This window comes from Sciurus vulgaris (genome assembly GCF_902686455.1).
Source record: "Sciurus vulgaris genome assembly, chromosome: 6".
NCBI lineage: Eukaryota > Metazoa > Chordata > Mammalia > Rodentia > Sciuridae > Sciurus > Sciurus vulgaris.
In genome coordinates this window covers 142,932,335-142,955,681 of record NC_136466.1, presented here as the reverse complement: position 1 = coordinate 142,955,681, position 23,347 = coordinate 142,932,335, and the positions used below count along the sequence as shown (strand labels likewise).

General features: G+C 38.6%; 1 protein-coding gene across 2 annotated transcripts in view; it reads right to left on the bottom strand.

Annotated features, from left to right (window-relative positions):
* Positions 1–210: 210 nt before the first annotated feature.
* SLC45A2 (solute carrier family 45 member 2) overlaps positions 211–23,347 on the bottom strand; it is a 49,312-nt gene continuing 26,175 nt past the window's right edge. For both annotated transcript variants that reach the window (XM_079144488.1, XM_079144489.1), the window contains 5 exons: positions 20,050–20,378; positions 9,970–10,113; positions 8,264–8,387; positions 2,291–2,502; positions 211–839 (listed from right to left, as the gene is read on the bottom strand). In XM_079144488.1, the coding sequence (XP_079000614.1) occupies positions 615–839; positions 2,291–2,502; positions 8,264–8,387; positions 9,970–10,113; positions 20,050–20,378 (1,034 nt within the window). In that variant the 3' untranslated portion in view covers positions 211–614. The remainder of the gene's footprint in view (positions 840–2,290; positions 2,503–8,263; positions 8,388–9,969; positions 10,114–20,049; positions 20,379–23,347) is intronic.

The following is a 23,347-nucleotide window of genomic DNA, read 5'->3' as shown; positions in this document are numbered from 1 at the left end:
GAGCTGGTTGAAAGTGGAAAATCTTCTAGTATGAGATGTTCAAGCAGACTTGTTAGGATGTCATAAACTAATAGGAATTAATTATGAGCAAGTTAAATATGAATAAATCAATACCATGAAAGAAGTCATCAGCAATATTTTGAGTATTTGTAGATTTGATGAAATATCTCCAACCATATTTAGACCACTGGTTTAAAAAAAAAAAAAAAAAAGGCATTCTAGAGTAAATCTACCCATCCTAGGTAGATCTATGAGCATGTATATCTTCTCAGGTTTCATTAAGGCCTAAAGTGCCCTGTAGAAAATAGACCCTGCCCCCACCACCTTTGCACTGAAATGCAGTGAGGAAGGTGAGCCGGTAGGTGCTCCCAAGCACACTTACGCTGGCCATCAGTGCACAGAGGCGGAGCCCAGGTGAAAGAGGCCTGAAACATGGGAATGGTTGTGCAGGGGACTGGCTGAACACAAGGAGTGGGCAGATGACTCCAGCTGAAATCACGACAGAGCATCCAATGGTAGACCCCAAACATGCAGAGTCACAGAAAAGATTGATTTTCTTCCATGTGCTGCACTTGTCTGAGTGGATTTGTCTGGGTCACTGTCTCTTTATTGACTTAATCCACATATCTAACAAAGAGAGCCACAAAGCAACAGCCAATCAGTGCCACCGCAGAGGCCGTAATCACCACGACGATGACACTCCCAGCAGTGTTGACCAGAAAGCCCAGGCCGCCTCCGACCAGGATCTGAGCCAGCTGCACCATGCAGGTGAGGGCAGCACAATCCACGCCCTTCCCTCGCCCACTGCTGTCTGGGCTGGCTCCGGGGGCCTGCTGCATCTGCAAGGGGAAGCACAGGCACCATGTTTGATCTTCAAGGAACTATCGCTTTGGGTTGAGGTAAGCAAACTTTCTCTCTAAGGAACCAGATAGTAAATGCCTCTGTGGATCATAAAGTCCTGGTTGTAAATACTCAGTCCTGCTGCTACAGTGAAAAAGCAGCTACCATCCACAAACAAATTCCATTCCAATATAACCTTATAGACATTAGTGTTTGGTTTCATGTCAATATCACTTGTCATAAAACACTATTCTTCTTTGGAATTTATCCTCAATCATTTAAAAATTTGAAAGGAATTCTTAGCTTATGTACTGTACAAAAACAGGCAGCAAGCCACCTCTGGCCAGAAGGTCCTAATTTGCTAACCTCTGATTCCAATCCACAAGGATGCTCCACCCTCCTGCCAAATGCTGTCTTCCTTACTTGCCACAAAGACTGTAATTCCCAACACATATGAGGGCTGAGTGACCAATATAGGCAAAATCATCTCTTTCTCAGAAGTCATACCATGTAGTGGGAACTCAATAAAGACTAACTCACAGTCTTTTTCTCTCCTCCTGTTAAAAGTGCAAACATTTTTAGAAGGATGTCCAATCACTCACATACTTAGGGGAAGCAACATCAAAAACAACTCAACCCTTCAGTGTATAGCTATTTGTTTAATATAATTGTTGGATTAACATTTGGTTTGAATGGGTTAATGTTGCCATTATTGAACATATCTTAAGTGCTAGGCCTTGTGCAAGGTTCTTTTATATTTGGTTCTTTGTTTCATCCTTACCACCTCCTTAGAAGCATATATTATTATTATTACCCCAGATAAGAATCATACGGCTTTCAGTGTTTGAGTCCTTGTCAGGTATCAGGTAGATACTAGGCTAGGCACATTACATACAGTATCTTGTTTAATTTTTCCAACAACTTTATATAGTTAACATTATTATTTCCATTTGACTAATGAAAAAATTGAAGCCCTGAGAGTTTTAATGGTAATTTCCTACACTAAGTAAAATAAGCATCATGCAGAAACATGCATATTATTATTTGACTATGAAAGGAAAAATAAGAAAATAGGTTTATATTTATTTGATTTTCATTTTAAAATACTGCAAAAATAAACAAAGTGCTAGTAAGAATGATAACACATCACTGGGGGGAAAAGGAAAATCAGGGAGGGAGCCACTTCCCAATGTACGCTTTTGTATGTCATTGTGATTGTTGAGTCACACAAATGTATCACCTTATTTAAAAGTGATTCACTTTAATTGGTATTCGATAAAAAAAAGAATGATATCAGCAGTGTGATTATGACTGATCAGGCACATAGTGCTGCTGTTTCAAGAACCCTTGTTTTTCAACTCTGCTTTGCACTCTCCTACTAATCCCCTGCCCAGCCCATCTTCAGGTGAATCCCAGTGTTACCCAGGGCAGAGTGTCAATGAGCACATACCTCCTTCTCCTCCTCTTGGTGGTACTCAGCAATGAGGTTAAAGGGCACAGTATACAGGGTGCTGGACATTACTCCAAATGAGGCGCAGAGGACCATGGTGGAGTACACATTGGGAAAGAGTCCTATAAACCCTGTCCCCAGGCCAAAGAGCAAATATCCCATGAAATAAAGACCCTTCAATCCAATGTAGGATACCAAAGCTTTCTGAAAGTCTGTGGGGAAGAGAAAGGGAGAAATTAGAGCTGGCAGTGCCCCACAACATTTAATATTTTTCAGACAATCCTTTCTTTTGAAGATTCACTATTTTAGGAGCCTTCCTTTGATACTGAGTCAGGAACAAAAACCCTCTTTATCTGTGGGTTGAAAACAGCTGGCTTTTAGAATCAATTTTAAATCCTTTTGCATAAAAGACAGCTTGAAATCGCCTTGCTCAGCTGATTTTATTTTCCATACAGGAGGACCAGGCACTGTTTAGCAGACAGCTAAATAGCAAAAGGAGGCAGAAGAGGGGTGGAAAAGCCCCCCTTGGTCATGGGACCCTGGGACTGCATGGCATGAAAGTGGAGGTTATTCTGATCAGAGAGGTCTGGCTCAATATGACCCAAATGACAATAAAAGCTTATCCTGATCTCACCAACTAAAGTCAAGTTGGGGTAAATAAAAAAATTAAAAAAATAAAAACAATTTTGCAGAATGATCCAAGTCATTCAGAGTATCTTAGCCCCCAGCAAAATGCACTCCACACATGTAAGAAAGAAGCAAAGGCCATCCATCCTCTGCAGACACTTTGTCTGACTTGTCAACCCTTCTAGACTGCTAAGGGGCTCACAGGTCCCCATAGCTGGCTCCCTCTCTGTAGACAAGGATCTTAACTTCTCATTACCTCAGTTTTCTCATCTGAAAAATGGGAATAAAACTCTTGTGGAGTTGTCATCGGGATCAATCCAAATGAAAAGGCTGAGAAATCACAGCACAACCCTGAACATGTAAAATATTTCAATTAACGTGGCTATTGCTGTTTCAGCAAACACCGGCTGTGCTGAAGAGACCTGACTTGACATGTTCCCCTCCCAACAGGGGGACTTATTATTATTGACATGTTCTTTCAAATACAAGAGTAGAACTAATTTTTCTTTAAAATTTAAGTCTGAAGTGAGGCACATCCCTGCTATTTGGGAGGCTGAAGTGGGAGGATTGTTTGAGCTTGGGAATTTGAGACCAGCCTGGACAACACAGTGGGATCCTGTTTCAAACTATGAACAAGAATAAAAACATTTTTAAAAAATTAAAATTCTGCTTTAAAATATTTACAATATTTTTTCATTATTGTAGGAAAACCTGAAAAAATTATGTTCCTTCTTTAATTGTTTTTAGTTTTTTAAATAATTCCTTTTTTACAGTTTATTGGTGCATTATAGTTATACATGTTAGTGGGATTCATTGTTATATATTCATACATTCACACAGCAAAATTGGGTCAATTTCATTCCCCAGAACCTCCCCTTAATCAGTTTATAATCTGTATATTTCTTATCTCTCCTCTATCTCATTCTATTGGAACTCATGACCCAGAGTACAAATTATAGATATTTGAAATGTGCCTATTCAAGAATAAAACTTTCCATATCTATCCAAATAATTATCATTCATACCTCACAGACAAGAAATGTAGTTTGTGTTATATTTGAATCAATTATGAGGCTGAACACTGTCTCAGGCCATTGGATGTAGGACACAGTCTGGAAATGACAGGCAGGCACCATGGCTTCCTCTGTTACACTCCAGCCTGGAGGACTGTTGCTTACGTTAAGAATGAAGGCAGTATGAACCTAGGGTCAGTTTTATAACAAACCTTGATAAGCCTGTTTGCTTGATGAGTGCATTCATGCAGAAAATATAATCTAAGCCGTGTCAGTACCTAAAAGATCCCATCAATGCTCAGTTCTTTTCCAAGTGTATAGACCAGTCAAGGAGAAGGCAAAGAAGGATAAAGAGATATTTGGAAACAAATGTAACTTCGGTACAAAGACTGAAAGTCTGGCAAACAGTGCTTCATTCATGAAGAGAAATCACTAAATTTCAGTACCAAACTTCTTGTCCCACCCTGCCTCTAATGGGTATGATACCCAGGGTAGCCATATCTTCACATAGTGCTTTTTAAGGTTGGAGCAGAATGATTGATTGAAGCACAGCTATGACTGTAGTGGAGGATAGGAAAAATTGGCTAAGCCTTAATACTCAGTATTGCTATTCTAATTGGTGCAAGTATGCTTGCTATCCAAAAGGAGTTTGAGAAAAAAAACCCTTATCACCATACCACCTCTAAGTTGCCCTCAGAGCTCCATCTAGATTGAGAGGGTAGCTCAGAGTCCACTGTTATAAAATAAGTCCAAGACAGAGGGTAATACAGAGTGCTCTGAAAGTGAAGGAAATGGCTGATTTTGCCTAGGACATGTTGGGGTGCAGGAGGAAAAACTGAATGATTCCATAGAGAAAGTGATATTTAACGCAGGTCTAAACATATAAGTAGTAGAAGTATAAGCTCAGATAAAAGAAAATTACAAGAACTGACAAACATACAGAGATGAAAAAGTCCCTGCAGTGGGTCATTGAAAGTAGTTAATTTACGTAGAAGCTAGAGAGGACAGAGGATGAGCTAGGCCTATCTGAAAATCTTTGAATGACAAGTTCAGGGAGACCTTGCCAGGGTCATAGAGAGTCCCTGAGCAGGGCCAGTTGGTATTTTATAAATAAAATTTTGGCTTGAATTCACAGTGGTAGGGACATCATAAATTTATACATCAATAAACTTTGGAAGACTATTCAAATAATAGCTTTCTTCATAAACAAGGCTTTTAATTAGAAAGAGCCTAGAGGGACTAGGGTTGTGGCTCAATGGTAGAGCACACCTAGCATGTGTGAAGCTCTGGGTTCAATCCTCAGCATCATATAATAATAAATAAATAAAGGTATAAAAATATTTTAAAAAGAAAAAGAACCCAAAAGTAACATGCTTTTAAATTTTTCAAATGCCATGAAATCATACAGGCATTCAAGCTAGACTGATGGAATGGTACCTAGTGGGAATTCTTTGAGTGAAAGTTGACACAAAATTAAAACACTAATTACACATTAAAAATTGTGTTCTTCTTACAAGAATGCAGGGAGTAGGAAATCACCCCTTACCCATGAAATCACAAAGGAATTCAGATGAATAATTTATTAGACCCTTTTGGTCTATTACTGTCCAATTACATTTTAAGTACTTGAAATCTTCCACCTGGAATTTGCTTAGGGGAAGAAAAGTGTTTGCTAAAGAAATGTAAGCTGTAAGCCACCACTATTTGACCATCCTAAATTTTAAGACAATGAATTTTATGGCTGTATGATTATTGATCTCACAAACTCCTTATATATTAGGTCCTTTGTTCCTAATTGTGCCAAATTTTTAAGTTGGTTCCCCACTATGTTATGGCAAGCTGAGGAGTGGGTTTAGCATTTTCCCTTATAAAAAGCACAATACAATGACTGAGTATGTACCCCTGAGAATGGTAACAGGAGTTCCCCTCATCTCCTCCCTTTTCCCTAACCTGTTGTCCCCTGAGCTTGTCCAAAATCTGGAGTGCTGATTGGAGGTCAGGTTTCCCCCTCACTACCCTGGAGGAAAGAGAGGAGTGAGAAGAGCTGATTGCTATTAGGAGTCAAATTTCCACTCCAGTGAAAGGACTTGCATGTATATTGATGGCAAGACCTTTCACTTAATTCAGTATGTACAGAGTTGGAGATTGCCATCTACTTGAGCAAATACAAAGTGAGTCTGTGTAATACCCTGAATTACACAGCAACATATTGGTTTGGACTTATTTTGAATCGATGGCATAAATCCCTCTATTCAGTGTTCCAAAACTTGGTCAAATGATAGTTAAGATGTTCGAGATCCAATGGAATGCTGGGATGTGAGGAGAAAGATCAATTGTTCTCAAAGTTGGAGCAGTGCTCCTATAACACAGCACTCTGTACTTCAGAGCTGGAGTTATTTTACAGGTTGCTCTTGTCACTTACCATATTAACCATCCCTTCTACTTTGTGCATTCTAAAAATCTGATAAGCACTACACAAAACATCACCAGTAGAACATGGACCTGCTGGGAGTCTACCTCTCACCCATCCAACATGTCACCATCTTGTTTACAAGAGTCCCCTTTATTTTACAGAAAATCTTGGTCAAAAATTCACTGATTCTAAATAGTCAAAGCAATCCTTAGCAAGAAGTATGAAGCAGGAGGCATCACAATACCAGACCTTAAACTATATTACAGAGCAATAGTAACAAAAATGGCATAGTACTGACACCAAAATAGACATGGAGACCAATGGTACAGAATAGAAGACACAGAGACAAACCCACATAAATATGGTTATGTCACACTAGACAAAGGTGCCAGAAATATATATTTGAGAAAAGATAGCCTCTCCAACAAATGGTGCTGGGAAAACTGGAAATACATATGTAACAAAATAAAATTAAACCTCTACCTCTCACCCTGCACAAAAATCAACTCAAAGTGGATCAAAGACTTGGGTACTAGAACAGAGAAAAAGTAGGCCCAAATCTTCATCACGTCAGCTTAGAACCTGACTTCCTTAACAAGACTCCTAAAGCACCAGAAGTAAAATTAAGAATCAATAAATGGGATGGATTCAAACTAAAAATCTTCTTCTCAGCAAAAGAAACAATCAATAATGTGAAAAGAGGGAGTATAGATTGTGAGGAAATCTTTACCCCATGCACCTCAGATAGAGCACTAATTTCCAGGATATATAAAGAACTCAAAAACCTTAACACCAAAAAAAATCAAATAACCCAATCAAGAAATGGGCTAATGAACTGAACAGGCACTTCACAGAAGAAATACAATCGATCAACAAACATATGGAAAAAATGTTCATCATCTCTTGCTAGAGAAATGCAAATCAAAACTACTCTAAGATTTCATCTCACTCTAATCAGAATAGCAATTATCAAGAATATAAGCAATAATAAGTGTTGGTAAGGACATGGGAAAAAAGGTACACTCATACATTGCTGGTGGGACTGCAGATTGGTGCAACCACTATGGAAAGCAGTATGAAGGGAGGAGATTCCTTACAAAACTTAGAACAGAACCACCATTTGCCCAGTTATCCCACTCCTCAGTTTATACTCAAAGGACTTAAAATCAGCATACTACAGTGATACAGTCACATCAGTGTTTACAGCAGCTCAATTCATAACAGCTAAACTATGGAACCAACCTAGGTGCCCTTCAATAGATGAATGGATAAATAAAATGTAGTACATAAACACAATGGAATATTACTCAGCCTTAAGGAAAAATAAAATTAGTGGCATTTGCAGGTTAATGGATGAAACTAGAGAATATCATGCTAAGTGAAATAAGCCAATCCCAAAAAACCAAAGGTCAAATGTTTTCTCTGATAAATGGATGCTGATCCATAGTTGGGGGTCGGGTAGGGAAGAATGAAGGAACTTTGGATTGTGCAGAGGGGAGTGAGGGGAGGGATGGGGCTATGGATATGGGAAGGACGGTAGAATGAGACAGACATTGTTACCCTGAATACACATAAGATGACACTACTGGTGTGACTCAGCACCACAGACTGCCAGAGGAATGAGTTCTGCTCCACCTGTGTACAATGTGTCAAAATGCATTCTACAGTCATGTATAACCAATTAAAAAAAAAAGAATCCACTGATTCCAAGTAGAAAGTAATCACTAAGGGAAACTACACCTAGAATTCCCTATGAACAAGGATATTTTATATTCTCATTTCTAAGGGAACAGTTATTTCCTGACCTCCATATATTTGTTAAGAATCTGGAATTTCAAAGAAAAAATAGTACAGAAATATAAAATCTGAATTTTGATAGGTCAGAGCCCCTTAGAAGACACATTGGAGAGGGAGACTTACAAGAATAGAGTGAGGAAAACACAGAGTTGATACACAAGCCCCAACATCCAACCTCGACGCCTCGGGAGTAGATGAGAAACTCTGTGGAGTTGTGTGCACTGTAGGGATCCCCGCCATACACGATCTGGAAGAGAAGTTGGGGCCGTTGAGTGCAGTGTACACGGTCTGTTGGAATAAAGGACTCGACACTTGACACTGTTTTGTTGATTGTCCTCCTTCTTGGGGGCCATAGGCGTGGATGTCTCCATGTGTAGTTGCTTTTTAATATTAATAATCAATATATCATTTAGAAACTTATTGGGAAAACATTGGGAAGGTTTTACTGTATTGGGACACAAAATAGAGCACACTAAAAATTTAGCAGTAATACATAGATAAAATATATGAAAATAAACAATTGTGGCTGTGCTTGAGTTTAAAGGAGACTGTGATTGCTTTAGTATAATAATAGATGGATAAAGAGACATTCCTCTGAGCTTGGATGCAGTGTTTAGCCTTTGCTTTCCTAGTTGTAATAGTTGATTCTAGAGATACTTTGCATGATAAAAACATTTAGGTTGGTCATGAATATGATTGGTGCTTTTCCTATGTTTAGTCTAATTCTTTGAGAATCAGAATAAGATTGTAGTCCATCATTGTGTGAAATTAAAATAGATTAAATATTAACTATAATTTGATTTCTTTGCCCTTTAATAATAGTAAAAACTTTTCACTGTTAAACCCTGGAGTTCATGGTGGGGGTGGTTTCTCAGAAAATCTATTGATGTGTTTGTTCTGAAGGTTGAAGGCTGGCAGATCATGGTGCCCTCAGTTTAGCTGGGAGACAAGGTTGTTTTAATCTAGCTGGGAAATAAGGTTGCTTTGGTCTGGGCTGTCATATAAAGAGAATGTGTACTTTGAGAAGAAGCATAGATTGTACTTTTGAAGGTTTTTCTTGTTTTAAAGTAACCAAAAATGATATAATCATTACTAAAGAAAAATATCTATTAAAAAGCTGGCAGAAAAAATAAAGACAGATTCAGCCTCTGAACACTTGGTGTCTCTGTGTGCTGTTTCTCCACCGCGCCAATGCCTCCCATCCACCTAGGACTCCCAACCCCTGCTAGGGCTGGACCCCGGCAGTTGAGCTACAAATGCAGTGAGGTAGGGTCCCCTTCTCATGCATTCTGCTTTTCTACCCCCACCCAAATGACGTGATCCTGCCCCAGGGGCCCTTCCTAGGGCACAGAATTCATTGTGCCATGACCAAGTCACCCTTTAAGGACCTTCAGGAAGTCTAACACTTATGCATCAATCTAAACAACATTCCCCTGAATCTTAACACCCTTCCACATAACGTCTGGCCCCAACCTGACTTAGGCAACCCTGAATCCACCCTTGCCATTGGCTATTCCTGCTTCCTTCTCCTCCTCTATCTCTGGAACCTTTCAAGGCCCAGATCACGTTGTGCCTTCTTTGTGAAGTCTGCCATGATCTCTACAGCTCACGCATCAGTTTCCCCTGGTATGTCATATTTGATCAAATACTGGCATGTCTCATGGTGTCTTCTAGTGTCATGAGCTGCTGCTTACTTGTCTGCAAGCCACCTCCTGAAAGGTACTCTTTCCTCCACTCTTACTAGAGGCTAACCCAGAAGCAGCTTAACAGTTGCTGCCTGAAGAGTTGATGTGTGAGTCAATGAGTGTGGGCATGGCCATATTCATTACCTGGCCCATGAAATCTGTGAAGAAGAGCATGTTGGACAGGAAGGCAGTCCATCCAATGAGGTGACTGACGCAGAGGAAGCGGTAGTGGGGTGGCATGCTCGCCAGCGCCCTCAGGAGTGACTTCATGGTCATTGCCCTCCGAGTCTGGAATGACACAACAAAGCAGAGGCGTGACCTTCAGTGAGAAACCCAGCCAGCTGCAGGAGGAGCTCACAACTGTGTCACATGTCTGTCACTTGGCCATCATGCAGGGTCACTTTTTCTGGGAATAGCACCTAGGTTTCCTTGGAATAGACTCATAGAAGTTGTTAAGTACGTAGCATTTTCTGGTTCCAAGTAAGGCTTTTGTACCCTAAGAGAGTGGGAATGGTACTAGCTGGGGGTTAAGACATAACAGGTATCTAGAATCCTATCTGCCACTGTGGGAGCACAGAGTTAACAGATCTAACTAGCCCTGAGAAGATTGTAATTCTTGGATTTCTTGACTCTGAGAGAATCGTAAGCCAAACCTAAGATGGCCTTCCAGCTCTGTCCTCTGATGTTACCCTCTGATTATAGTCTGTTGCATGCCAAAGGGCTTTCGTAGATATAATTAAGCTTAGTGATCAGTTGACCTTAAGTTGATCAAAAGAGAGATTACGTGGGTGTCCCTGGTTGAATTATATGGACCCTTGTAAGCACGGAGTTTTCTCCAGCTGATAGCAGAAGGGGAAATCAGAGCAAATGGAAGCACAAGAATCACTCACATTGAAGACAGAAGGGGCCACCTGGTAAGGACCTGTGAGTGGCCCTGAGGGGTTCAGAGCAACTTATGACTGATAATCAGCAAGAAAATATGGACCCCAGTCCTATAACACACAGAACTGGATTCTGGCTGGGCCTGGTGCTGCACACCTATGATCCCAGCAACCTGGGTGGCTGAGGCAGGCTTGACAACCTACGGAGCACCTATCTCAAAATAAAAAATAAATAGGACTAGGGGCATAGCTCAGGTAAAGCACTCCTGGGTTTAATCCCTAGTACAAACAAAACCAAAACAACACTGGATTCTATCAACAGCCTGAAGCCTGAATGAGCTCTAAGATCAAATGAGGACACGGCTCTGCTGACATCTTGATTGCAGCCTTCTGAGACCTGGAGCACAGAGCCCAGAAGAGCTCACCCAGACTCTGACCAACGGAGCTGCAAGATGATTAATAGATGTTGTTTAAGCTGCTAAGTTTGTAATGATTTTTAAATGGAATAGAAAACTAATACGGTCAGTCAGCTCCCTGCTCTTGGCCAGGTGCCTTGTCTAGGATCATTTCTCTGGATGCTGCCAGTCGTGGACACATGTAAATGAACATTATGTTGAGTCAAAATGTGAACAATGTAGGAAAGTGTGAATACACTTACCCGTATAAGTGATGATGTATATATGTACACTAAAACTCTTAAATTTAGATGTAGATTGTGTTAAAACTGGAGGCTACAATTATTTTGGGGTTTCAGAAAACTTAGATTGAGAAACTTTAAACTGACTACAACTGTCTTGAAATACAAAGAATGAAATAGTCTTTAACATCTTTTCATAAAAACATGAAACCTCGGGAATATTAAGGAGTCAGCTGCTCTGCTGACAGAATTAAAGCATTAATTGTGGTGGGATGATGGATATTTCTTGGCAGATTCTCATTTATTAAGAATCTTTTTTGGGGGCTGGGGAGATAGCTCAGCTGGTAGAGTGCTTGCCTCGCAAGCACAAGGCCCTGAGTTCAATCCCCAGTACTGTGCAAAAAAAAAAAAAAAAAAATCTTTTTTTATTTTTTATTTGTTCTAATTAGTTGTACATATACAGTAGAATGCATTTACGCATTTTGATAAATCATACATAAATGGAGCATAATTTCTCACTTTTCTGATTGTACATGTTATAGAACATAAAAAATCGAGCCCTACCTAGTTCATTTATTAGATAATCTCTTGAGATTATTTAACTACAACAACATATTGCTTCATAACTTTTCACCTTAATTGATAATGATTTTTGCTCCATTATAGAAAATTAAGAGTTACCCATTTAAGACAAGGCTTGTTGTAAAAAGTGATATTTTTAAATCCATCAGTTAACCGTATTTAACCCACTGAATATAGATGTTCCCTTGGAATTAGGAAAAATGACTGTTTTCTGCACGTAGACTGTGTTACCTGTCAAAATAAGTGGTGATTGTAACAGAAATGTAGTGCAAAATTACTGTAGTTCCCTCAATCACAGAAAAAAGTAGCTAAAGATATTGCCCAGGGAACAACAGCCTGGTTTTCATGCTTCAAGCAAAGTAATGTGTCTTCATTTTCCTTCCCCTCTTTCCAAAAATGCATAGTGGAGAAAGTGAATTTGGCAGACAAGCACTCAGCCTCATTCCAGATATTAATTTATGCTTCTGCCTTAAATGCAATTTTCAGCCTGTTTTCATTGTTAACCTAATTTCCCTTTCCTCCAAAAATAAATATGAGTTTTCGAATTGTGCCTAGTGATTTTGTAAAAGCTTGGAATGTAAATATTCAAAGCTCTTTTGGGCATTTTAACTCAGAATGGAAATTCAGCTGGCATCTTATCCCTAACTCATCAATTCCATTTGAAAAGCCTTTTCAATAATTCTGAGCCCCTGAGAGCATTTTACCGCGCACACTCTGCACCACAGTCACCTGGAGGGTGATGGATTTATGGTGAACAAAGCACAGAGTTACCAAGGGGAGGAGAGCTCCACCAAAGCACATTCAAAGGGAGACTACTCAAATATTGACAATGACAACTTTTGGGGCCACAGAGTAATTGGAGATGGATTTTATGGGATCCAGTTTGAACTCTGAAATAATTCAGGCCTCTTGCCATTAAAAAGACAAACCCCAGTTCTCAAATTGCACAGCCACTCTCATTTTGGAAAACAATGACTTTGAGAAATAATGACGGCCTTGGCCTTGGTGCTGGCTCTGGCACAGTGCAGACTCCAGGGCTTAGCTAGAGACCTCCCAAGATGCGCATTTGGAAGAAAAGTACATATGCTTGGCTTTGAGCCTACAATATGTTACTCTAATTTTTATTCTTATTTTGTTATTTAAACCAAATGACAAAACCATGCAAAGCCTTCAGTGTTGTATATGTGACACATACAAAAAAGTTCATTGTACTTTTTTCTTATTACTTAATTTTTAATTGACAAAAAGTATGTATATTGATGATATAGTATATGACATTTTGAAATATGAATATGTTGTGGAATGGCTAAATGTGGCTAATTAACATATACATTAAAAACATATGCATTACCTCACACATTTATTATTTGTAGTGAGAATTCTTAAATTCTACTCTGTCTGCAAGTTTTGAATACACAATACATTAACTGTATACCACATATAGTCACCATGTTGTACCACAGACCCTTTGGACTTATACCTCCTGTCTAACTGAAATTTTGTGTCCTTTGACCAACATCTCTCCGGTGAAAGTTAGTTATATTTGATGCATTTATTTTCTTGCTAATGCAGAAAGCTTCTTGCCTCTTAGTAGACTTCTACTTACTTGATTTCTCTGATTCTCACAATAGCTTCTGAATGGAAGTATGTCCCATGCTGGGTGACTTTCTGAGGGGGAGTCACAATCTACTATAGGACATCAAAAAGGCAGATAATCTGCAGGGCGTGATGGCTCACACCTGTAACCTCAGTCACTCTGGAGGTCAAGGCAGGAGGATCACAAGTTAGAGACAGCCTGGACAACATAGCAAGAAAAATTTTAAAAGCCTAGGAATATAACTCATTGGTACAACAGTTGTCTAGCATGCTCAAGGTCCTGGGTTCAAACCCCAGCACTACACACACGCACACACATGCATACACACGCGCGCACACACACACACACACACACACACACACATATACACATAGCAGATGATCTATCAGGGTAATATTTACATATCATTAGTAAAATCCTTGCCTTATTTTGTTCCTTAAACCATGACATTTTTGTCTTTATTTTCATTATTTTTTTCTTTATTTTTTATGTCCACTATAGAAAGTTTGGATCTGTTGTAGGGTTTTCAAAAAGAAAAAATGAAAGCCAGTTAGCTGTTAGTCCATCACTCAGAAAAAGATAACTGTCAATAGACATTTTTGGTGCATTTCCTTTCCATTTTTTCTCCATTTGTGTACAACTTTTTCTTAGAACAGAGATTAACTTATGTAAATATGTGTGTTTTACTTGATAAATTATGTTTTACAGAAATCTTCGAACACACACACATTTTGCAATGATCTCGTGGGTTCTGTCAGATGGATGTTCCAAGATGTCCCCATTGGCCTTGCAGAATTTCACAGCAAGGAAGTTCTAGTGTCACGAGCCATCTTAGAGATTTGCTTTGTTAGTGAAGGAAGCCAGGGAATGTGGGTATTCTCCCCCAGGCAGCCTGCTACAGGGAAAGGGTCTCAGGAGACCTCCCTACTCATATTTTCTCTATTTGTTGTGTGATCAAGATAAAATGAAGGCTTCCTCCCAGCGACCTCTTTGATACTCCTTGAGCTATGGAATCATACAAAGCAAAGTTATTCTCTTCCATTGTATTATCAAATGGTGTGGTGAAAACAGGACCTGAACTGCATGGTAGTATATTCATGTAGTGAGGCCTTCGCTCAGCAGACCCTAATTCAGTAAGCAATTTGCCAATCTAAAGACAAGCAATGCTGAGGTTTACTTTTGCATAAATTTTGAAGAAATGCCAAGTGAATGAATAGAGTAAACAATAAACAATGAAAGAGAAAGAACTTAACCTTGAGAAAACTTTTCATGGACTCATCACTAGCAGCTAAGATGTATTGCTTTTATTTCTAGACATAATTAAATGAACTGAAATAAGGTTTTCTACTCACTATAAAGAGCAAGTATTTTCTTAAAATATCACTGGAAAAAAAACACAGTTTACAAATTTTATAAACCACTTAGCTAAATGCAATGTGGTATCCTAGATTGGATCCTGGAACAGAAAAAACATTAGTGGAAAAACTGATGAAATCCAAATAAATTAGCTGCTTATTTATAATATTGTACCAATGTTAATTTCTTAGTTTTAACAGCTGTGCATAGTTATTTAAAATGTCAATGTTAGGGAAAAGCTAGTAAAATATAGACAAGAACTCTGTAGTATCTTTGCAACATTTTTAAAAATCTAAAGTTATTTAAAATTAAACATTAAGAAAGTAAAATAACACATGGTCATGCTTTGCTGGACAACTGTGGGGCAAGGACAGAGACTATCTTGGTTAGTTCAGTCCCCTCATGCTCAGCACTGGGACTAGAGTGGTAAGGAAAGAATAATTATCAAATGAATGAATGAATGATCTACAGTGATACTCGTACTAATAATTCTTATTTGCCAAAAAATCCCGGCAACAGCCCTATGTCACATGACTACTTTTGTTGCATTCATTCAACAACCACTAAAGAATGGGAAATTTTCTGCATGATGTTTTGAACCGTGTATACATTGTAGAATGGCTAAATCAAGCTATTTAATGTGTATTATTTTATTTTTATTTTTGTGATGAAAATATTTGAAATCTCTGAATCACGTTTCAAGTATTCAATATATTATCATTAGTTATACCAGTAGAGCTCTTGAATTTATTATTCCTGTCTAATGAAAATTTTTTGTGTCCCTTTGCCAACATCTCCCCACAGCTTCCTTTTCCCCAGCCTCTGGTAACCACTGTGTTACTCTTTGTACCTATGAGTTCAACATTTTTACACTCCACATATAAGTGAGATCGTGCAGTATCTGCTGTTCTATGCCTCGCCTATTTCATTCAACATAATGACCTCTAGGTTCATCCATGTTGTCACAAGTAATAGGATTTCCCTCTTTTTAAGACTGAGTAGTGTCCCGTTGTGCATATAAACCATATTTCCTTTACCCAAATATCCATGATGAACACTCAGTTTGATTTTATAACTTGTCAACTGTGAATAGGGCTGAAACAAAAATAGGAGTAAAGATATCTCTTTGACATACCAATTTCATGTCCTTTGGACATAATCCCAGCAGTGAGATTGCTGGTAGTTCTAATCTTAATTTTCTGAGGAGCTGCCATGTGGTTTTCTATGATGGCTGTAACAGATTACACTCCCATCTATAGTGTACAAGAGTTCTCTTTTTTCACATCCTCTTTGAACATTTTTGACAATCACCATTCTAATGGGTGTGGGAAGATACCTCACTATGATTTTATTTCGCATGATTAGTGATGTTGAGCATTTAAAAATATACCTGTTGTCCATTCATTGTGTTTTCTTTTGAGAAATGTCTCTTCAAAAACCTGCCCATTTTTTAATCAGGTTATTTGTTTTCTTGCTATTGAGTTGTGTTCTTTACATATTTTGGATACTAACTCCTTGTCAAATATAAAGTTTTCAAATATATTTTCTCATTCCAAAGGTTGTCTGTTCATTCTGTGAGTAGAGGCCTTTTTTAAAATTGATTCAGTTTTCTTGTTTTTGGTCTGTTCAGACTTTCTTTCTCTTCATGACTTAGTCTTGGTAGGTATTTTGTGTCTGATCCATTTCTTCTAGATTATGTAACTTTTTGGCATGTAATTGTTTATAGCAGTCTCATGAACGTTTTTATTTTTGCAACATCAATTTAATGACATCTATTTCATTTATGATTTTATTTATTTGGGTCCTTTCTCATTTTTACTTGGTCTGACTAAAGGTTTGTAAATTTAGTTTATCTTTTGAAAAACCAACTCTTAGTTTTATTGATATTTTCTGTTGTTTTTTCTCATCTCTATATCAGTTATTTCTGCTCTGATCTTTATTATTTTCTTCCTTCTTATAAGTTTTGACTTAGTTTGTTTTTCTTTTTCCAGTTTCTTAAAGTGTAATGCTAGATTGGGATGCTTCTTCCTTTTTGGATGTAAACATTTATTGCTATAAACTTCCCTCTTAGAACTATTTTTGCTGCATCTCATAAGTTTTTTAAATTGTGTTTCCATTTTCATTTGTCTCAAGATTTTTTTTACTTCTTTTTTGACTTCTTCTTTGATCCCTAGGTTGTTTTCTTTTTTAATTTTTTTAAAACTTCGTTCCAATTAGTTGTATTTGATAGTAGAATGTATTTATACATTTTGATAGATCATACATAAATGGAGTGTAATTTCTCATTTTTCTGAATATATATATTGTAGGGTCACATCGGTCATGCAGTCAATATGTACATGAGGTAATAATGTCTGTTTCATTCTATTATCATTCCTATCCCCATATCCCTTCCCCTCCCTTCATTCCCCTCTACCTCATATAGGTTGTTTAGGAGCATGCTGTTCAATCCCCACATAATTGTAAATTTTCGGAAATGCCTTCTATTATTCCTTTTAAGTTTCTTACTATGGTGGTCAGTAACAATACTTGATATGATTTTAGTCTTCTTAAATTTTTTTGCCTTCTTTGTGACCAAAATGATATCTTCTGGAGAATGTTCCATGTGCACTTGAGAAGAGTGTATATTCTGTCCCTAGCGGAGTAAATGTTCTGTATGTCTGTGCAGTCCATTGTTCTGAAGTGTTAAGTCAAAGCCAGTGTTTCCTCATTGATTTTCTACCTGTATGATCTGTCTATTGTTGCAAGTGGGATATTAAAGTGCCCGACTATTACTGTATTACAGTATATGTCTACATATATTAATAGAAATCTGTGTTACACACACATTCTGATCTTGAGTACATATATATTTGCAATTGTTCTATCTGCTTAGTGAATTGATCCCTTCATCATTACATACTGACCCTCCCAACTCATTGTACAGTTTGTGACTGAAAGTCTATTTTATCTAACATGAGCAAATTTAGTATATTTTTTTCCCCTGCTATTCACCACCTATGGTTTCCCCAAATATGCTTCCCAGACTTTCTTCTCCTCATTTTACAGCTTTGCTGATTATCTTCTCTGGTCCAGGAGTATTCTTACCCCTCTTCTTATTCAAATCTTTGGCACAACTCAAAGATGATTTTATCTATGACATGCTCTGTTTGCTCATGCACAATCTCTCCCTTTTGTAAAATCAATAGCAACTGTTATGGTGCCACTCATGGCCACATGGAAATGTGCCATTTGGATGACTTTCTGGAAAAACCACAGCCCTGACCAGTTTCTCTTTGTCCATCACCCAGGCCAACCAGGGTATTCTTCCCCTGACTGTGTCTAGCCAGTGACTAAACAAGATGTGTGAGATACTAGTTTTAGCCTGCTCTAAAAAGACTTGGGATTCCTCTAGGGCCCAACTTTGGCTGCAGGACTCTCTCCTGGTTTGACTGAAACTGTGAGAACTGCACTGTGTGTCTAAGAGTCTTCTGGCCCTATCCTCCTTCCTTTTCCTTCTCCTCTCACATCATAAAATGAAGACTTTCCCCATCTTTAACTACTTCTTCCCCTTTAACCTTCATGCTATTTTCCCCAAAGAATCTCTTGCATATTTAATCTTGTTCCAGTTCCTGCTTTCTAGATTTCAACTGACACATTGCTTTTAAGTATTAACCATGTTGTACTTATTGTAGTGGTATAAATGGCTCATGACCACTGTTGAGTGGTAAACTCTGGAATAGGTACTACACATTAGTCAATTTTATTACTCCCAAATATCTAGTATGGGACTTTGCACATACTTAGTACCCAGAGAAGTTTGTTGAATGGATAATTATATGCTTTTATATTTAAGTAAAGTTTAAAAATCACCTTTCCATCTTTATCTTAATTGAACATTTCAATAATCCTGCAGAATAGGTGGACCAAGTCAACAAAAGAAGTCAACCTTATGGAAGTGAAATTCACTGAGCTTAGAGTCTAGATTGTGTCCTCTGTTTGTGCTTAGAGCCCTCAGCATTCTGCCAGACTTCTAATTGCAGCACATAAACTTACCACCTTACTTTTTGGTGGGAACCACTGTAATCAACTTTACATGGATTATATTATGTAACTACCCAATACCCCTGCAGGCAGATGGAACTACTTTTTCACTTTACAAAAATATAAATGCTCAGGGTCATAAATTCCAAAAGTGGTTGAGCCAGAATTTGAGCACTCATGCTCTTAATTGTTGGCTATCCAACAGCAGTACCTGTTAGTTATTTGTTGAATGAACAAAACAAGTCAACTAGGTAGAGGAATCAAGATTTGAACCCAGGTCTTCTATGACCTCTTTGCAAATGAGTAAATCCTTTTGTACGATAACCTGAGAAGTTGATATTTCAACTCAGCTTGAATAAAGATGCAATTGTTGCATGAATATTTTCCAGTAGAACTTTTCATAGTGAGGGAGGATTCTGTGCTTTTACTGTCTTAAACAGTAGCTACTAGTCACACGAGGCTTTTGAGCTTTAGAACTGAATTTGTGGCTAATGCAACTAAAGAACTGAAGTTTTAATTGTATTTCATTTTAATAAATTTTAACTTAACAAGTGTTATGGGGTGAATAGCTTCTCTATTGGTCAGCATACTTCTAGTCTGTTCTCTGATCATTTCATCTAAACTTTGTCCCATTTTCTAGCATTTCATGAGGTTTTTTTTCTTTTTAATTTTAAACTAATGAATTCACTGCTCAGTTCACTAGAAATCAATTAGATCCAATCAAGTCACAACACAAACTGCACATGCCCAATTCATTTATCAACCCAAGGAGACTGTCATATGAGGCAAGAAACGTTTAGTTTATTATAACCCTAACCTAAGATAACATTTCCTCTAGCCTGTGGATGCTTCCAGTTTTCTCAAATGATCTAACCTTCCACAGCTGGTATCATCTTCCATGATGATGCTCTGAAAAGGGTAAGAGAGAAGAGGACAAGAAGAAAACGCACACATTTTTCTTTGAAGTGCAAAATTTTAGTTCCAAAGGATAATAGCTACTGAGGGTTTGAAGACTCAATTAAAATTCACAAAATGCTTCACATCAAACAAGCAAACAAAGCAAAAACAAAAATTTTTTTTTCAAAAGAAGAGTGACTAAGAGCCAAAATATTTTTCTCAAATAAAGGAAAAAGAATATACATCTTTACCTGCTCATCAGGATTTTTGTTCTTTTCCCCCTGTATTGCCAGCTCTGGGGTTATATAATCAGCTTTAACTTTCTCGATAGAACCATAGTCGTACGTTCCATCTGATGACAATGGAAGGTCCTGAGGGGCTGGCTCTGGGGGAATAATGTCTGTTGCAACATCTCTAAGTGGGGCTTCAGGGATACTGCACAGATGAACGATGAAACACAAAGTGAGCACCAAGGCAGAGAAGAAGAACATGACCTGGAATTCTGAGCCCATGACTCTTCCCAGTTCCAGATGAGCCCAGTCTATGGCACCCAAAAGGTAACCCAGGGCACCTCCAAAACCTGGAAAGCAAAAGAGAGCTGTATGAGAACATTGAGCAAAATGCCCTTCTTTTCCATCATGCACAGACCCTCCCCTTCATTGGAAAAGCTCCTTGCAGACAGCAGACACAGACTGGATGTGATTGAAGCATCCACCCAGTGAGAGGATGACACCTGCAGCCAGGCATGGGGATGCAAGTCCAGCTTTAGCATTTAGTTGCCATGCCCCTGGGCTTGTTCACCTATAACATGGGGTTAATAATAAGAGAGAAACCTACCAGTAGGGTCATGAAAATGGAAAGTTTAGAATAGTGCCAGGCATAGAACTAGTACATTGTCTCCATCGGAGGTATTCCAAATTATACTCTATATGCTGCTTTTTAACTTAAATCCCTGACCCGAAGGAATCCCAAAGAAAACTAATTTCTGGCAGAATAAAATAATTATTTTATTGTTATTTGTCTATTACTAAATGATGATGTCTATTATTAAATGATGAAAGCAAACTTGCATAGATCAAGCAGTCTTGAAAGCTATCTTCTTTTCTCTGATAGAAGCTTGGGATATTTATTTGCTGTTGAAAGCTGCAGAAATAATAACAGAAGTGTTATGGTTTGGATCTGGAATGTTCCTCAAAGGTTCATGTGTTGAAGGAGTGTCTCCATCTGGTGGTGCTATTAGGAGGTGTTAGAAACTTGAGGAGGTAGGATGAAATTGGAGGGAGTAGGTCACTGAAGATGTGCCCTTAAAAAGTAAATGGTATCTTCTCTCTCTCTCTCTCTCTCTCTCTCTCTCTCTCTCTCTCTCTCTCTCTCTCTCTCTCTCTCTCTCTCCCTCCCCCCCCCCTCTCCTTTCCAGCTGTCTGGTTAGGGTTCCTCTGGCAGCTTGACTTTATAAAGGGACAGAAAGGGGATTAACTACAGTCAAGCATATGGAGTAAACTGTTCTATAACAGAACAATCTCTTAATAAAGCATCCAGTTACAGGAGGTCTGATCACTAACACAAGATAACATTAATTCATTTATGAGAGTGGAATCACCATCACCTAATTATGTTCCCCTAGGCCCCACCTCTTAAGGATTGTATTGCCACACTGGTGACCAAGTTTCCAGCACATGAACCTTTGGGGATGCAGTATATCCTAACCACATAGTGATGCCTCTTCATATGAGTCCAGTGAGGATTAAGGTGATAATAGGTGGAAACCAGCACACGCAGGGGTGGAACCAGGGCAAACTGGGTGTCTACTCACTTCCTACTTGAACCCTAATTCTGAAGCAACCCAGAAGCAGAAGGGCTCAAGACAACCTGCCTGGAACTGGCTGGAAGAGTGTAGTCATTCTGGGGCCCAGTGGTTAGGAATGGTGGGCCATTCTGAGGGCTGAGGCCTGGGTTTACCCTGACTCTACTACTGTGGCAAGTAAATGAAAAAAAGTGTATCTCAAACTTGGAAAGAGTAAAATAACAACTATCTAATTTTTAAAATATCATTCTAGAGCACTGCTTCTGTTTATATTTCATCCTTTTTAAATTGGTATATGACAGGTATACATATTGAGGAGAATTCTTAAACTTTAATGTGCCCACATATCACAGGGTCTTCCTGTTAAAATCCAGGTTCTGGTTCTGAAAGTCCAAAGTGGGGCCTGAAGACCTTGAATTACTCCAAAATTATTACAAAGGTGTTACAGGTGTTTATTGGTGTTTAAAAGTGTTTATTGACTTATGTGAGGTTAAGCAGGTTCTTATCTAATGTAATTTTTTGTTTTAATTTTTCTAAATACACACACACACACACACACACTTCCAGCATGAGCTTGGGGAAACTGTTTTTGTATTTCACGACATGCATGGAAGTCATAGTAAGCCATGGGGGAAACTGATCCAATAGAATATTAAAACACTGGAAGGAAACATTTAGGTGTTGTCCATTTACATCTTCAGATATGACAAGGACCAATAGAAAGCTGTGGGAGGCTTTCTTTTTTGCTTCCTCTGCTTAATAAAAGGATTACATCTTCAATTAAAGTCCCCTAAACAAAGCCTAGTCATCTTGGCGGCAGCAAAGGCTAATCATTTTATTGTTTACCATCTCCCACATCCTTATCCTGACTGCATTTATTCCAACTGCCAAAATCAGTCTCTTTAGGGCCCCTGGAATCAATCTCCAGGTTCTTGAACAAGCCATAAGCTAGAGCATCCAGAGGACATCTGCCACATTAGGTAGTAAGCCTTTACAAGAAAGGCCCGCAAGAGATCCAGCTGGCTCCTTCCTCGTGGAACTGGGCTGTGATGTCAAACTCAGAACAGAGATAACCTCAGGAGGATAGATGGCTTTAGCAAACAGATGTCATACTTATGATATAATTTGAACAATGGCCCTTCCTAGAAATCCAAATGGATAGATGTATGTGTTATATTTTTCTTTATTTCACAACTATAATAGGTAAAATAGAAAACTGGAGAATTTCAGGATGAAGGAGTGTAAAGAACCAAGGAGACTAAAGAGACTCTATCCAAGCCAATCTCTGTACCACGCACCATGTGTCATCGCCTTCATGCCTCGAGCGTGTGGCTTAGCAAGCTCAGCACCAATTGTGACATAGTTCAAACTAAGAGAGATAACAGTGTGCTGTTGGTTACTTTGCCTCCAAAGGAAGACAGATTAAGGATCCCCCTGTTTCTCATAGGGCTCATGAGAGGGTGATTCTGATTGTTTTCTACATTTGAGAAAACAGCCATGGGAGTGTCGCATTGGGTGTGGTTAACTTCTCCCACTGTGTGCATACTAAATCCTGGAAAAGGAACATAGGTGCTGGCTACTGTGTGTGTGTTATCCTTAACCCCATGTGTTTATCAGTAGATATTGAGGGAACACTACTCCCAGCAGGAACTATGCTAGTGACTTGGGATAGAAATGAGCAGGGAAGATATGACCCCTGCCCCGTTGGAGGCTAAGACTACATGGAGAATCCGTCCAAATGCTAT